Genomic DNA, 18,191 nt, shown 5'->3' with positions numbered 1-18,191 from the left:
ATATAAAATACTTGTTTGTCTAAGAACAGAATAAAAATATCTGCAACATTAAAACACTGAAAACGTTGAGTTTTTGTAATCATCAAAGGCTACAGGATTGGGATAAGTTTCTATACTTTACCACTGGGTGGCAGTAGAGATTAAAACAGCATCTTTTCAGCATCTTCATTATTATTCAAAAATTAGAAGTGTTATGGCCCCCAAATCATCAAACAGCTTACAAATCCATGCTTAAATTCACAATAACATGTTATCTCTAAAACTAATTGAAAACCACTTACAAAAACATGCATGTAATATTAAAGATATATCAATGAAAATTTAGGAATTGAATCCAAAGGAAGATATGGCCAGTAAGTAAGATGAAATCAAGAATGGAGTAAATTAAAAAACAAAGTGTCACGACACCCTATACACCCTATACATGTGGGTCATGAATTATTGGAGGACTTATAAAGTGATTAAGACAGGATCAATTACACATTCACAGTGTCTAGAAGAAACAGACAAATAAGTTGTTCAGGGAAAGTATCACTCTTCCTGGTCCTGAGGCCACAAGGAAAATTCTCCCATCAGTTCTTATAAACTATTTGGTGCAGTAAAAAATGTTCTCAAGAAGTATTCTTTCAGTAAATTTTATGAGGTTCACAGGCCCATTTTAAGTCTCTTAAAGTAAGGTGATCATGCCAGCCTAAAACAAAAAGTGGGGAAAGTAACCCTACGCAACACGCAGCATCTGGTCCACCTGTGCAGCTCTCTGATGTTCTGGCAAACTCAATGGCAGATCTTATATAATCTACAGGAGTGAGTAGACTCTAAGTCTCCCATAAATATTGTTTATGTTGAACTAACTTGAGTTTTTTTTAGCAGCAGAGACTTTCAGGTTATGTACATACACCGTATATATGACAGTTTTATATTATCTGTTAAATGCAGAGCAGTAACTTTAATAATCAGTGGAGTTGTAGGTGGAATTTGCAATTGCAAATTTCTTGTGGCTTTTGGAGACCTACTCATGGACTGTTGTTTGAATCTTAGGTTTGCTCCCAGGAGGCTGATAATATCTGCAGTGAGGACCAAGATTCTTCCTGAGATATAATTTGGTTCTGCTCTAATACAGAGGCGCTTGTTGGCCTACCTACAACTCCATCCATCCTCAATGCACAACCTATTCTACTTCAGAGAGAATGCCAGATATAACTTTAGAAGGGAAATATTTAAAATGATTATGAGCCCTAATTTGGGTATAAAGTGTCAGAGAAACACTCATGGGCTTTGAACAATGTTATTTCCAGGAGACCTATTCAAGTTACCAACTATACATTTATGTACCTAAATAGACAGATGAGTTACCAAATGGGGTTATATAGCACAGACAACTGGTTGTCTCCCAGAATCTATTTTGCACTTCCTCTAGAATATATTAACAACCAATTATTAGCTAGGCAGAATAAAACTACATCTCTTAGGGACCCTCTTAGCTGGTTGTGGTTATGTGACTGAGGTCTGATCAATGCAGTGTACAGCTCCTGCAAAGTGGATCTGAGCGGTGTGGGGTGGGGGTGAGTATGTTTGGCTTATTCCCTTTTCCTTACTGTCGGCTAAAAGGTGGATTTGATGGAAGGACCTCTTGCAACCAACTCAGAGAACAGGATGACCTTTGGAATGAGGACCAAGCATGGCAAAGACCAAAAGAAAACAAAAAAAGCAAAGACAAAACCCCCCAAACAAAAGAGGAAACTGGAACCAAATCCCGGACACAGTGAGATGCCATAACAACCCTGAATTAGCTACTTCTGTCTTTTCACAAGAGAGAGAAATATAACTACATGTTTTTAAAGATATTGTTCGTTTGAATTTTCTGTCACTTGCAGCCACATTTGATCCTAACTAATCCAGGATGTTAGTTGAATATCAATTGATAACTTTGGCTTTCCTTTTGCCACTGTGGCCGTGAGTACGCTCAGGCTTCAGAAGAGGCTTGCTTCCAGTGTCCTCTGCGGCAGCAAAAGGAAGGTCTGGTTGGACGCCGTTGAGACTACTGAAATCTTCAATGCCAACTCCCGTCAGCAGATCTGGAAGCTGATCAAAGATGGGCTGATTGGGCTTCCCTGGTGGCGCAGTGGTTGAGAGTCCGCCTGCCGATGCAGGGGACACGGGTTCGTGCCCCGGTCCGGGAAGATCCCACATGCCGCGGAGCAGCTGGGCCCGTGAGCCATGGCCGCCGGGCCTGCACGTCCGGAGCCTGTACTCCGCAGCGGGAGAGGCCACAACAGTGACAGGCCCGTGTACCGCAAAAAAAAAAAAAAAAAAATATATATATATATATATGGGCTGATCATCCAGAAGCCTATGACTGTCCATTCCCAGGCTTGAAGCCGGAAAAATACCTCGGCCTGCTTATGGACATAGGTAAGTGAAAGTGTACTGCCAATGCTCGAATGCCCAAGAAGGTAACCTAGATGAGGAGAAGGATAAGAATTCCACGCCGGTTGCTCAGAAGATACTGTGAATCTAAGAAGATTGACCACCACATGTATCACAGCCTGTACCTGAAAGTGAAGGGTAATGTGTTCAAAAACAAGCAGGTTCTCACGGAACATATCCACAAGCTTGCAAGAAGCTTCAGACCGACTAGGCTGAGGCCCGCAGGTCTAAGACCAGGGAAGCACGAGAGCAACGTGAAGACGGGTTCCAAGCCAAGAAGGGGGAAATCATAAAGGCTTTGTCCAAGGAGGAAGAGACCAAGAAATAGGTTCTCCCCCTCTTGTCTGTACATAGTGGCCTCAGCAATTACATAGATCACTCATTCAATAAAATGAGACTTTATCTACCTAAAGATGTGTTGATAGCTTTGGTTCATTTATTTTCTGCTAAGGCTAAATCAAAAATTTCACAGTAACACCCATGTTATCTGTATCTAGTTTTATTTAGTTATTTATTTATCTATTTATTTATTTATTTTTGCGGTACGCGGGCTTCTCACTGCTGTGGCCTCTCCCGTTGCCGAGCACAGGCTCTGGACGTGCAGGCTCAGCAGCCATGGCTCACGGGCCCAGCCGCTCCGCGGCATGTGGAATCTTCCCAGACCGGGGCACGAACCCACGTCCCTTGCATCGGCAGGCAGACTCCCAACCACTGCGCCACCAGGGAAGCCCCTCTAGTTTTATTTTTATCTGTATATTTTCTAAGGGAAAGGAGAAAATGCAACCAGTCATTCCAAAATTTATACAAAAAGAAACATGTTAAAAATCAGAGTGAACTTCTGGGGAAATAGTAAAGGGAAATATTTCATAATTCATCTCATTGAAATAAACCCAAAATAGAAAAAGGAACTTCCTCTGTACTGAGCCTAGAGAAGAGCTGTAACTTAAAACAAAACCAAGGAAAGTCTATAACTTATAAACAAGGTTGGAATAAATTTTTAGCATACATTTTCACTCATTTTAAATAAAATGGAAGGTCGATGGATGTCCGTAGTTTAGGATAATAAGTTTAATTCATAAGAGAATTAATAAAGGCTGCTGGGGCCTTTGTTAGAATACAGGTTTGGAGGGGAAAAATGTTATGGAAATGGAGAACAAATTAATCTGTGAGAAACCTTTGTCTTTAGAAATTAGGGAATGCCCACATGAGTCTCTGGCCTCGTGAGTGTGTAGTGACCCATATGGTTCAACATGGAGCTTTTTTAAAAATTTTTAATTAAAAATTTTTTTTATTGGAGTATAGTTGATTTACAATGTTGTGTTAGTTTCAGGTGTACAGCAAGGCGACTCCGTTTTATATATATTATATATATATATATACACTCTTTTTTAGATTCTTTTGCCATATAGATCATTAAAGAGTATTGAATATAGTTCCCTATGCTATACAGTAGGTCCTTATTAGTTATCTATTTTATATATAGCAGTGTGTCTATGTCAGTTTCAATCTCCCAATTTATCCCCCTCACCCTTACTGCCTGGTAACCATAAGTTTGTTTTCTACATTTGTGACTCTATTTCCATCCTGTAAATAAGTTCATTTGTACCATTTTTTTAGGTTCCACATATAAGCGATATCATATGATATTTGTCTTTCTCTGTCTGACTTACTTCACTCAGTATGACAGTCTCTAAGTCCATCCACGTTGCTGCAAATGGCATTATTCCATTCCTTTTTATGGCTGACTAATATTTCGTTGTGTATATGTACCACGTCTTCTTTATCCATTCTCTACATGGAGCTTTTTGTATGCCATGTAGTTGCCTTTTTATTGTTGTGGCCTGAGCAGGTTGTTGTAGGACTTTGCTTCTCGTGTCCATTTGAGGGTTTACTGTGGCAAGTTGCTGCTACTTAGGATGGCTTTGTCCAAGTCAAGTGGCTATTTTTATACAGATGAGTGTCATAGGTCAGTTTCTAAGAAAACATACTCAGGTGGATGTCTGCATGCAGAAGGCTTGCTGGGGGTGCTTTCAGGAACAGCAGGACTGAGGAGAGGGGGAGGTTGAACTGTGATGCAGTTTCAGTAGAGGATTTAGTCAAACTCACAGAGAGTTCTGGAGCTAGGATGACCCTTCAGAGACTTCCTAAAACTAGGTAATGGGACTTAACTTTTTACTCACATATTTGGTATGTGCTCTCAGGGAAGGGATGTCCCCTTGGACAGAGCAACTCTCCCACTGAAGGCAATGCCTGGAGAGGGACATGTCTGTGAGCTGTCAGCAGCCAACACTCCCTCAGGCTGAGGGAAACACTTATGTTTGTCCTGAAGGGGGTACACTGGTGGCTCCACAGCATCCACTAGAGCAAGAGTGCACTTCTACGGAAGTAGAGATTTACTTGCCAAGGCTTAAGTAAACACACAGGCCTCACAAACAAAGTTAGTGTTGAAAACACAGGCCACAAAGCAAATCTTAGGAAATGTGCATGAGATTCTATGAGCAATGACCTTCAATTAGGCTGCCTCAGGAGGAATGGCTGAGGCAAATTATCTGTTAAAGGAATCAGAGACTGTTAGATATAGATTATTTTAAAGCATTAGGCAACAAAACAATTAGTCCCAGTTTTTGCCTTGGTTTTCAGTCTGGACTAGGTGTGCAGCTTTGATAAGATGCCCCAAATTTGGTTCCTCTCCTATATTATTTTGAACTAGCTTAGTGGTCAAGGAGACCTGTGAAGAAATTCACCTTGAATTCACATGTTTTATACACATGCTCAGGGGTCACTTCCCACTACAGAGTCTCAACTTGCCTGTACCAGTGTTGTTGTTGCCTAGATTTCTGAGACATAAATTGAGGCTCCACACATGAAAGGATGGTAGGTTTTATTAATGAACAATTTTAAAAAAAGTAGAGGCCTTCTGCTTCTAGAAATGATGGACTATCTAATTTGAACCAACTCTCTTGTCAAGGACAAGTAGAAAACATGAGAAAATTTAAAATAAAATCTGCCTGAAGACATTGAGAACCAACAAAGGAGAAATAAATTACTGGGTCAATATCTAGGAGAAGACAGAAATTCACAGAATGAGCCCTGTAGTTGGGGCTGCTTTTCCAGTAAGAGCATCTGCTGATTCCATGAGAGGCAGATAAAAACACTGAGAAGTTCAGCAAAGCTTTCACCAGACTTGCAAATCGTCAAAGATATCACTGGTGCCTGAACTTTAGGTTACCATCTTAAAGGGCTGCATCTGAAGTAAGTGTGAAGCAGAAGGACAGTAACTTCGCATTCTATATACTTTGATCTGTGCACATTCTTTTTAAAATTTTGGTATTAAAAGATATAGTAAAAGCCTATCTATAAATAGTTTTAAAATACCATACAAAAATGGTACTATTACTTTTCAGTCTCCAACAAAACATTGGAGTGTATTGAAAATATAAATATGAAATTAAAACCATTGTTAAATATAAGAGAAGAAGTGCTTATGCCATCAAGGGATTAGGAATTCAATTTGTGGTAATCTTCAATATTCTTTGGAAAATTTGAAGATATTAATAAAATTATGGGTTCTAGAAAACAAGCCAAATGTATACTTCCAAAAATATCCTTTAAGTTGATGGACTTGGTACTAGTTTGCCATGGTATTTTAGTAAAATTAATACCATAAGCAGAATGATATTAGAATCCCAATCCAATGTACTTAATTCCTTCCAAGCTTCAAAGGATTAAGGCATTCTTTAAAGAAAAATGAAGTAATATGTCAATAAGAAGATATTATGGATGTTAACAAATTATAATTTTTAAATTTTGACTCCAAATCTTACAATATAAAGTCAGTCTTTACTTTGCATAATAGTGTGGGATGCTAAAAAATGATCATGCAAAGTGAAACCAAGCAAAAGACCTAAATAATCAATGGGAAAATTATGATCATTCCATCACCTTTAAAAATTTTTGTCGAAACATTAAAAAACCCTCTTACTGTTGGTTATAAACACACAGTTGACCCTTGAGCAATGTGAGGGTCACAGTCATAAAATCTGTGTGTAACTGTACAGCTGGCCCTCTGTGTCTGTGTTTCCATATCTGTGGATTCAACCAACTGTGGATTGTGTAGTACTGTATTTATTGAAAAAAATCTATGTAAAAGTGGACTCACGTAGTTTAAACCTATGTTGTTTGGGGGTCAACTGTATAGGGATATTGAAAAAAATAGTAACACTCATATTAATTTAGCATGTTCTCACTGAAAATGATAAAAATGTCCAGAATTTAAATGTTTTATTTTCTTGTAAATATTTACCAAGAGCGGTTTGAACTGTGCTTGCTTTATTCTCATTCTATAACTTATAGATATGGAGTATCTTTTCTATGCTTTGGTGAGTTTTCATAATTCTTTCTAAGATTGGGCCAGCTTCCAATTTACACTTTGAGTTTTTGATACATTGAGAGTTCTTTAAATGTGAAGTTTTCTGTAGGCGTCACTTCATCTGGGACACCTTCATCCTTCTCATTTATATTGATAAGTTTGCCTTCACTAAGTTCCTCTAGGTCCATATCGATAATTTCTCAACCAGTGGCTGTGTCAACATTCCCCACGTCTGCTATTTCTTCTATGACTTTATTTACACTCAATTCAAATCTCACTTCCAGCATTTTCATTTTCAGCTTTCTTGGCCGATTCCCTCTTTCTATTATTCTTCATTTAAATGTCACACGGATTTATTATTGGGATACAAGGAGATAATGCAAGTACAGTTGGCCCTGGAACAATGTGGGGTTAGGGGGACCAACTCTTTGCGCAATTGAAAATCCACATGTAACTTTACGGTTGGCCCTCCGAGCCCACAGTTCTGCATGTGCAGACTCACCCAACCTCTGCTCGTGTAGTACTGTGACTGTATTTACTGAAAAAAAAAAATTCACGTATGAGTGGACTCATGCAGTTCAAACCATATTGTTCAAGGGTCAACTGTACACATTTTGCTGTCCATGCATGGAACAGAATTAACAGCCACCGACAGACTGTGAAAGAAGTGTTGTGATTGGTCACTGATGTCATTGGTTACTGATTGCACTTTTATTATTTCCATAGTCGTTCATAGAATGAAGAGTTACTAGTAAAGTTTGTGCTTTGTTCAATTACTAATCTTTAGTATACTGTGGCAACTGAAATTGAGCCATGTTGTTGGGGGATTGGTATTATTTAAATAAACCATGGTAACTGAAATTTGTGTATACTGAAATTGTGCAAAGCAAGGACTGCCTATATTAGAAAAAAGAAGATTGTATTGGTCATGGATCCCTAGAATTCAGGTTTGTGTCTTCTTCTGCGAAGCGACCAGCTTGAAACCAATTTTTTTTTCAGTTGTAAGATACTTAATATTTATTTATTTTGTACATCTTTACTGGAGTATAATTGCTTTACAATGGTGCATTAGTTTCTGCTTTATAACAAAGTGAATCAGTTATACATATACATATGTTCCCATATCTCTTCCCTCTTGCGTCTCCCTCCCTCCCACCCTCCCTATCCCAACCCTCCAGGCGGTCACAAAGCACCGAGCTGATCTCCCTGTGCTATGCGGCTGCTTCCCACTAGCTATCTACCTTACGTTTGGTAGTGTATATATGTCCATGCCACTCTCTCGCTTTGTCACAGCTTACCCTTCCCCCTCCCCATATGCTCAAGTCCATTCTCTAGTAGGTCTGCGTCTTTATTCCTGTCTTACCCCTAGGTTCTTCATGACTTTTTTTTTCTTAAATGCCATATATATGTGTTAGCATATGGTATTTGTCTCTCTTTCTGACTTACTTCACTCTGTGTGACAGACTCTAGGTCTATCCACCTCATTACAAACAGCTCAATTTCATTTCTTTTTATGGCTGAGTAATATTCCATTGTATATATGTGCCACATCTTCTTTGTCCATTCATCCGATGATGGACACTTAGGTTGTTTCCATCTCTGGGCTATTGTAAATAGAGCAGCAATGAACATTTTGGTACATGACTCTTTTTGAATTTTGGTTTTCTCAGGGTATATGCGCAGTAGTGGGGTTGCTGGGTCATATGGTAGTTCTATTTGTAGTTTTTTAAGGAACCTCCATACCGTTCTCCATAGTGGCTGAACCAATTCACATTCCCACCAGCAGTGCAAGAGTGTTCCCTTTTCTCCACACCCTCTCCAGCATTTATTGTTTCTAGATTTTTTTATGATGGCCATTCTGACTGGTGTGAGATGATATCTCATTGTAGTTTTGATTTTCATTTCTCTAATGATTAATGATGTTGAGCATTCTCTCATGTGTTTGTTGGCAGTCTGTATATCTTCTTTGGAGAAATGTCTATTTAGGTCTTCTGCCCATTTTTGGATTGGGTTGTTTGTTTTTTTGTTATTGAGCTGCATGAGCTGCTTATAAATTTTGGAGATTAATCCTTTGTCAGTTGCTTCAGTTGCAAATATCTTCTCCCATTCTGAGGGTTGTTCTCCCATTCTTTTGGTCTTGTTTATGGTTTCCTTTGCTGTGCAAAAGCTTTGAAGTTTCATTAGGTCCCATTTGTTTATTTTTGTTTTTATTTCCATTTCTCTAGGAGGTGGGTCAAAAAGGATCTTGCTGTGATTTATGTCAGATACTTAATATTTAAAAGACACAACAGAAGTGACAATAAATTTCAATTTTTAAAAAGCTGGCAAACAAGGATATATTGTACAACACAGAGAATATAGCCAATATTTTATAATAACTATAAATGGAGTGTAACCTATAAAAATTGTGAATCACTATGCTGTATGCCTGTAATTTATATAAAATTGTACATTAACTATACTTCAATTTAAAAAAAGCTGACAAAATTCTATAAATAATACATTATCCAGAGAAATAATTTAAAAATGATCATTTTATTTAGAGAACATGGAAAGATAATCCAGTCTGTTGTCCAGCATAAGTTGATCAGAATTGTTTTTCTTTTTTACTGATTGCTGAGAAAAAAACTTTATGTATTCTATGGGTTTGGGCAAATATAGAGTGGCATATATCCATTATTATAATATCATATAGAGTATTTTCAACATCCTAAAAATCCTCTGTGCCCTACCTCTTCATGCCTCCTCTCCTGGAACCACTTTTTTGATATTAATTTCTTGGATTGGGCATTCCAAATTAATTAGAATATTTTCAATGCCAAACTCATGTGAGGCAAACCTGTGATTAAGAAATTTCATAAGAATAATTTAAAAAATTCCTAGGCAGAGCATAAGGCAACCATAACGTTCCTTGTTATTTCCCTGTTCAGTTGGATGGATTTTTTTTTCTGGTCCAGTTTCACTGAGGGTGTAGTAGAAAGTCTCATAACAACCTGCATTTTTTTTTTTTTGGTGGGGGGAGTGATCTCAAGACATTACCTCTTCACCCGTGTGGCTACTGTAGACAAGAGCCTTGGGAACCAACCCTCGACAATGCCCTGGGAAGCTTCTATTTCCCACTCTTGTTTTCAATGTCTTATTTGATTTGCTTCTTGAAGACTTTCTTATCATCTTGTAAGGTCAGCATATACATGACAGCATAAACATGTATAAATAATTTATAAAACTATAAATTAAAACTAAAAAAATTTATAAAACTATAAAACTATAGTTTTAAAACTTAAAAATAATTTATAAAACTATAAAACTATAAAAAAAGTAAGAAATGCATACCTTTCCCCAATGCTCTTCTTTCTGAAAAGGCTCTGAATACTGCAATTAGTTTTTGAGTCATCTCACATCTCAGACCTTTCTCCCACCCCCCAAATCCAAACTATAAAACTTACCTGGTATATCTCTGTTTTGTGGTAGTTTTTTCTTGTTCATTTCTTGGCTTCTATTTTGCAAAAAAAAAAAAAAAAAAAGCATCTTGCCTGTTGTTCATATATTTACACAAAGAAATCTAACGGTCTAATGATAAGGCAATGCTTTATGTTTCAAAATTTAGCCAAGGTGGTAAGCAGCACTTAGAATGAATGGATAAATTAGGGAGGAGTGGTGACAAAATAGAGATGAGACCTTGGGGACTCAGATTAAGGGTGAATAGAGAGCATTATGGAGCCATAGAAAAGTAAGAAATGAGGCCCAGCAGGCACAGAAAGAAAAGACTATGTAAATAAAAACGAATGTGAACACAGACCGAGTCAAAGAATGTTAAAGTTGAAGCAGAATTGGAGAATGTCAAGTTCTTTTAGTCCAATCATTTTACAGTGGGAGAAATTGAGACCCAGGGCAGTGATCAATGCATTCTAGTAAGTGATTTACCCTAGATCTCAGGGTGGGACCCTTCCTACTGCTGTAGGTGTGAGATGGGGGAGGACACAAGACAGAGGCAGGGACTGCTGCTGGGAGCCAGAAAGTGGAGAGAATAGCTTGAAGACGAGCTAATGGGGAAATGAAAGGCCAAGTAAAAGGCGTGTTGTGGAAGGCAGTGGGGTTTCTGGAATAGGGAAGTGTGCAGAGGGTGAGATTTCTGCTGGCAGAGAGGGGATGAGGGGGTAGAGTGTGACACTGGGGCAGGGACAGGACACTGGAGTGCTGAGGACAGTGCTCTCTAGCAGGAAAACCACCCACTGAGGTGAGCTTGTGGGAGGGCCAGGTAAGAGCCCAGGGAAAGGCAAGCATGAGGATGCCTGTGGCCTGAGCACCAATGGGGTGAGAAGAGGGAGCTTGGGGAAGGCTGGTGACAGAGGAAGAGCACTGGGCTCCCCCAGAACAGCCAGGACCCTCAGCCAGGCTGGATTATAATCAGAGGATGTCCCACCCATCTCAGATTATTCTTTGGGGGTCCTGTGTGTCTAGAGGGCCTATATAACCATCTCCTTCTCTCTCTATTGCATTTCATACAGATTTCAGACTCTTGCATTTACGTTCATAAGTGTTCACTGGTACAAATTGTCTTGTCAGTTTCCCTTTTTCACAGATCCCACTCCTTTCACCTCCCCCACCCTTTTTCTTGTGGAATGATATATCTATATGAGCCTTTTTATATAAAATTGACATACATAGTAGGAGTTTGGATTATTTTTCATGAAAGTAATTGAAATATTTTAAGCATCAGCTTGACATGATCAGGTGTACATTTTTATAGCAATTCAGAACCAGAGTGCTGAACAGATAGGGAGAGGGTTTGGATTGTGTTGCACGAATAAGGGCTTGCGGCAGTGACCTGGGTCACATAGGATGAAAGCATTTGGCATTTGGGTCCCAGAATCAAATACGATAAAGCAGTGATTTAAATGCTTTGCATGCATGTAAATGATTGTCGACACACACCCACACTCAGAAACCATAATGTGGGTTAGAGAGACTAGGTAAGAGGGATGAGATAAGAAAGAGGGGCCATTGAGAACGTTGGGAAGAGGTAATGGCAAAGTGCCAGAGGAAAGGGGCAGTGAGGAGGGAGGTCCAGTTGGGTGTATAAACCAAAGGAATTCTTCTAGATTAAAAGAGACTGGAAGCAGAGCAATTGTTTAATATTACCCTCTTATTTAACAGATGTGGAAATAAAGGATTGGGGAGGTGAGATAACCTTTTAACATCACACCGGAGCTTTGCCGAAGTAATAAATATGAAGAAAGCTGAGGTCAAGGAGAACAGCTGGAAGCCAGAGACTTTAAAAAAAATCTGCAAGTCAAGGGCTGGAGCGGAAATGAGAGGCAGAGTGGGAGGACAGAGCTGTAGAAGACACAGTATTTCTGTGACGTGCAGTGTGGGTGAGGAAGAGATTTGTCAGTTGGAAGAGAGAGGAAGTCACTATAGAGTACTGAGAAAAAGGTTTGCTGAAATTAGAGATCAAACAGCAGCTCTGAGGGTCAGAAGTTCCCAGTGAAATGCTGCTTCTGCCACTTCTATTGCTAGCAGTTATCGTCCCAGGTGGTGACAATGAGGATGGTAAGAGGAACTCTGGAAGCTCCCAGAACAGGTGCAGGGGGTCTGGATGAAAGCATGCCCTCTCCCCCCATTCTGGAGGTTGGGGATGGAGCTAGAAGCCTAGGGGCAGGAAAATGTCTTAGACTCTGTGTTGTTGTTCAGACTCTGGGTTCTTTATCATTTCATCCTGATTCTTTCTTTCTCCTCACTCTTCTTATCCTTCCACCACCCACAGCCTTCCAGGGGCCAACCTCTTACCATGTTATCCAGATTTTGACCTTTGCCAACAGCACCTGGGTACAACGTCAAGCCTCAGGCTGGTTGGATGATTTTCAGATTCATGGCTGGGACAGTGACTCGGGCACTGCCATTTTCCTGAAGCCCTGGTCCAAGGGCAACTTCAGTGATGAGGAGCTTACTGAGTTGGAGGACCTATTCCAAGCCTACTTCATTGGATTCACCAAGGAAGTGCAGGACTATGTCAGTAAAGCCCAGATTGAATGTGAGCACAGTCCTCTCCTCCGGGGAGATTCCCAATGGTTTTGCTCTCTCCTGGTTAAGGCTATTACTCTCTTGGATCTTGGTCCTGTCCTCCCACTTTACCCAACTGCATGCACACACTTCTCCAGAGTAGTCTCCAACTCTGACTCCACACCTCCAACAAGTATCCCAGATTCTTCCTGTTTCTTGCACCCCTGTGTGATAAATGAAGGTCCCCCTTTGTAACCATCTCCTGGTTTGTTTGTGCATAACTGGCTTCTCTCTAACCCCAAGGACAAAGCCCTCGCTTCTCCACTCTGTGCCCGAGTGAACTGAAGTGTGACTTCCTCCTCCTCCAATCCATCTCCTCAAGCATCTCCTGCTGATCCCTTCTCTCAGTGTAACTCTCCCCTTCACCCTGGAATGCTGTACCCCTGAGTCCATCACAGGCTGCTCCCCTTCTCCCCTCAGGCCCACCCTACAGCCTTACAGCAGACCATCCCCACCATTTATGACATGCATACCTTTCCCCAATGCTCTTCTTTCTGAAAAGGCTCTGAATACTGCAATTAGTTTTTGAGTCATCTCACATCTCAGACCTTTCTCCCACCCCCCAAATCCAAAGCCCCACGTCCTTTCCCCATAACTTTCTTTCTTGTTTGCTTTTTAGTAACTTTGTCCCTGTTTTCCTTGTATCCAGACCCCTTTGTGATCCAGTGCACAGGAGGCTGTGAGTTGCGTTCTGGGAAGTCCACAGGAAGCTTTTTGAGGGGAGCTTTAGGAGGACTGGATTTCGCGAGCATTAAGAATCATTCATGTGCACCTGCCCCAGAGGGCGGCAGCAGGGCGCAGCAGTTCTGTGCACTCTTCTCTCAGTACAAAGGCATCTGGGGTATCATAGAGACGCTCCTCTCAGAAACCTGCCCTCGGTTTCTCCTTGGTGTCCTCGATGCAGGGAAGGCCGAACTACAGAGGCAAGGTTAGTTCTTTTCTCTTCATAAGACTTTTCTATTTCATGTCCTGCCACTTTTGAATTCAAGAGTAGGAGGTACCTAAGGAGAGAGGGGCTTAATCAATAAATGATTTGATTCCCATAAGAGTAGAAGAGGTCACTGTCCAAACTTGTGGGTTTCTGAATGCCTATGCTCTAGATTAGAATCACAATCTGACAGTCTCCCTGCCTCTTCCTGCCCCAGTGAAGCTCGAGGTCTGGCTGTCCAGTGACCCCAGTCCTGGGCCTGGCCGTCTGTTGCTGGTATGCCATGTCTCAGGATTCTACCCGAAACCTGTGTGGGTGATGTGGATGAGGGGCGAGCAGAAGCAGTCTGGCACTCAGCAAGGTGATACTGTGCCCAATGCTGATGGGACATGGTATCTCCGAGTAACCCTGGATGTGACGGCTGGGGAGGAGACTGGCCTGAGTTGCCGAGTGAAGCACAGCAGTCTAGGAGACCAGGACATCATCGTCTACTGGGGTGAGTAAGGACTGGGGCCCAGCTGGGAATGGGAGGAGATGGTCCTCAAGCACAGAGGAAGGGACTGGGAAAATGGAGGGATTTGATGGATGAGATAGGGAGGGACGTGGGGGGAGAAAGGAATGGAGTGAGGGAAGGAGAGAGAGAGAGAGACAGAGAGTCAGAGAGAGAAAAAGAGACAGAGAGATAGAGGTTGAGATTTATTCCTGGGACTACAGTTCCAAGAGGAATGAAAGTAGATGATCTAAGGTATAGAAGAGATAAGAATGAAGGACGTACAGACTGGGTGGGATGGGGTAAGAGGGAGAGACAAAGGGTGGCTGTGGATATATGATATCCAGGAATATGAGGGAGAGAATCACAGATGCCTATGCGTCAGAGGCTGATAGCGGTGGTGCTGACACTCAGGTGGGTAACAAAGCCAGGAGAACTAGAGAATGGGTTTGAAGTGACATCCCTGTGTCCTCTCCCAATTGCCAGGTCACCCCACCTCCGTCAGCTTGATATTTTTGGCAATATTAGTGCCCTCCTTGGTCCTTTTGATATGTCTTGCATTATGGTTTTCGAGGCGCTGGTGAGTTTTCCTTTTTAATCTTTCTTTTTTGTCCATCCTCTCACTCTTTCCCTCCATTTTATCTATTACATATTTTAGCCTCAGTATTTCCAGCAGACCCTTTCCCATTTCTTCCCCACTCCCATCTTTAGGTAAATCTATTTTTAAAAAATATTTATTTATTTATTTGGTTGTGCCGGGTCTTAGTTGCAGCAGGCGGACCCCTTAGTTGCAGCACGTGGATTCCTTAATTGAGGCAGGTGGGCTCCCCAGTTATGGCTCATGGGCTCCTTAGTTGTGACATACAAACTCTTAGTTGCGGCATGCGTGTGGGATCCAGTTCCCTGACCAAGGATTGACCCAGGACTGCTGCATTGGGAGCACAGAGTCTTATCCACTGTGCCACCAGGGAAGTCCTGATAAATCTATTTTTTAAAAATTGTGGTAAAATATACATGACTTAAAAACTTACTGCATTAGCCATTTTTAAACATACAGTTTAGTAATATTAAGTACATTCACATTTTGTGCAACCCATCTCTAGAACTTTTTTTATCTTGTAAACTAAAACTCTGCCCATTAAACCACATTCCCCATTCCTTGCTCCCCTAGTCCCTGGCAACCACCATGCTACTTTCTGTCTATATGAATCTGATTACTCTAGGTACCTCATATAAATGGAATCATCACTATTTGTCTTTTTGTGACTGGTTATTCCACTTAGCATAATGTCCTTATAATTCATTCATGTGGTGGTATGTATTAGAATTTCTTTCCTTTTTAAGGCTGTTTTGTTTATCCGTTCATCTGTCGATGGACATTTGGGTTGATTCTACCTTTTGGCTATTGTGAATAATGCTGCTATGAACATGGTGTACAAATATCTCTTATGCAGAACAATTTTTTGCTTGTGATCTTAACAGGTCCTTTCAGAATATCTCATGAGCCCTCACCATGTCTCCATTTCCATTTGGGATCAGTAACCAGGAGTCCAGGAACTCTGTCAGCCCAGGAGTCAATCTCATCGTATTTCATCAAATAATCATCAGATTTGGACAAATCAGAGTGCCCATAGTTTGTAAGATAAATCACAGTTTATACACTAGCAGAAAAATAATTAAAAATCGTTATTATGAGACAATATCAATAGTAGGATCCACTCAGATTTCATAGATGTGAGGTGAGAAAGAATATACCTTGGAATAAGTGAAATGATGTCCATGACTTAACAGTGACATCCCTTTGGCTTCTTATTTGAACTCTTTTGTTGTGATTCTGCTGAAATATCATTTGTTAAAGTGAGCTAACTATAATTATGCTGAGATAATCGTATTTGCAGAGATGCTGAACTATTTTAACATAGTACCTCTGTCTCTGCTTGGATGATTTTCTAACCATGAGGGCCAGCTGAGCAGCTTCTTTCTCCAGGAAGCCTTCTTTAATGCTACAGTGAAAGTAACCCTCCCTTGTGTGCTGTCATGCTGAGATCCTCATTACTCTGTACCCACAACATTGCAGTTCTTGTTGTTTTTCTTTTCTTTCTACTTATAAGTTCCTTGAGAGAAAGGTTTGCTCTAGATGGATCCCAGGCAAGATCTCTCACTTGCATATGTGTTTGTTTAATAAAATAATCTAAGTTGCTATAACTGCCACGTTAATGGTCTTTTTTTTTTTTCAAAATTATCTCCTTCCTTTTTTTCCTCTTTAGTTGATATTCTAGATTTTCCTCTTATTGAGATATTCTCACATAGCAAAAAATATCACGCTCTCCTTGTTTCTGCCCTGAGCTCCTCTGGAGAAAACCACTTCTGCCCATATTATAACTATAGTTTACATATAAAGATTAATCAGAAAAGGATCCTGTTTCTCATTTTCCAGTGCGAATGCATGAGAGGCAGGATGGGTGAGGAGTAATAGTGCAGATGGGTTGTTAAATATTCAAGCAAAGAGTCAAGAGGGCTTTTCTTGCTCTCAGGGACTTTGATATCTGTGGTTTATCAAGTCAGTTACATTGTTGACTTTATGTTTATTGATCCTTTTGCTTATTCCACAGTTTTCTAGAAACCTCATTAAAAAAATCCAAACTCATTTAATTAAAAGAATAGGAAGGGGGAAGAGGGGAGAATTTGGGTATATATATATATATATATTTATACACATATATATATATAAATTTTATTTTACTGTTTGTGTTTAATGCAAATCAATTCCATAACATGAGAAGTTACTCTGAACCAAAGCATAAATACACAAACACAATATACAATCCAAAATAGATGTACAGCATTCAGGTATGAAACTTAAGAGAAGGTTCGTTCACACACATAGTAGCTTGAGATCTGTTGGATATGGTTGTTCCAGTGTAGATTTCTAAAGATGGAAAAAAATGACTTTGGTTATCAAGACTATTGTGGCCATATTAGATTTTGGAACATCTAAGCATCAGTGTATGATCATGCGAACAAAAGACTTAGGGAGTGTCTATTTTTAAAAAGGTTTCCGTGCATCGAGGCAGTTGTGAAAAGATTTACTTTCCAAAATCAAGCCCACTTTAGGCTTAGGACCAGGTTCTAACTATCTAAAAATATTGATTGATAACAGAAAGTGTTCCAAATGTGGCTATTCTGATTCAGTTTTAAAAAAAGTATTTACAGAAAAGAGTATAAAAGTTTTTCTGAATTTAATGTAAGCAAGCTTCCAGTCTTCCCTTGCCAAATATATGTGATTTATAGTTTAGCTCCTTCACATATTTGCTTTTTTAATTTCAAGATTTGTCAATCTTACCTTCAAAACAGATCATTTTTTAAACTGTAAAAAGTATTCGACATTATGCAGAAATAAAAAGCATTTTGAAATTAGTTGAGATCAATATAATTCTACTCTTTGTTATCTGTTTAGCTAAATGAATCTAGTGCTCTTTTTGAATAAGAATAGTTGATAAGTATAGAAGCAAAATGTACTCATTATGCTTGGATTTGGGGTAGATTCCAATCCATCATTGCCCTGGTACATATCAATGACTATATAAAAATTCAAATGCAATGTCAAACCCAGTCCCCAAGGGAAAGATTTCAGTTCCCAAGAGAACAGCGATAGCTTAACATAAAACTTTCTCTAGGGTACATCAGCATTAAATTAGTACTGCTGAAACAACACATTGAGGATTTACAGTAGCACCTGGAAATTCCTTCTAATGTACATATAAATAGAATCACAGAAGCTTTCTGTTTTACCTCATTGTTTTATGGCCTTATAAATTTAATGAGCCAAATGAAAACTGAATCTCTGTTCTACATCTCATTCTTTATCTCTAAGTAAGATAAAATCTGTTCTTTCAAGGTAGAGTTTTATGTGT

At 39.8% G+C, this 18,191-nt stretch overlaps 1 protein-coding gene and 1 pseudogene across 1 annotated transcript; both read left to right on the top strand.

Annotated features, from left to right (window-relative positions):
• The first annotated feature begins 1,938 nt into the window (after positions 1–1,938).
• On the top strand, positions 1,939–2,755 carry LOC114897878 (annotated as a pseudogene).
• Positions 2,756–12,201: 9,446 nt separating this feature from the next.
• Positions 12,202–16,481, top strand: LOC114898835 (T-cell surface glycoprotein CD1b-2-like). The gene is made up of 6 exons (XM_029228953.1): positions 12,202–12,349; positions 12,564–12,830; positions 13,509–13,787; positions 14,005–14,283; positions 14,764–14,857; positions 15,760–16,481. The coding sequence occupies exons 1-6, from the start codon at positions 12,289–12,291 to the stop codon at positions 15,779–15,781; spliced, it is 1,002 nt and encodes a 333-aa protein (XP_029084786.1). The 5' UTR covers positions 12,202–12,288; the 3' UTR covers positions 15,782–16,481.
• Positions 16,482–18,191: the final 1,710 nt, after the last annotated feature.

Source organism: Monodon monoceros, unplaced genomic scaffold (assembly GCF_005190385.1).
Source record: "Monodon monoceros isolate NGI ecotype Baffin Bay Population unplaced genomic scaffold, NGI_Narwhal_1 Super_Scaffold_18, whole genome shotgun sequence".
Classification (NCBI taxonomy): domain Eukaryota; kingdom Metazoa; phylum Chordata; class Mammalia; order Artiodactyla; family Monodontidae; genus Monodon; species Monodon monoceros.
This window is presented reverse-complemented; position numbering and strand designations above follow the sequence as displayed.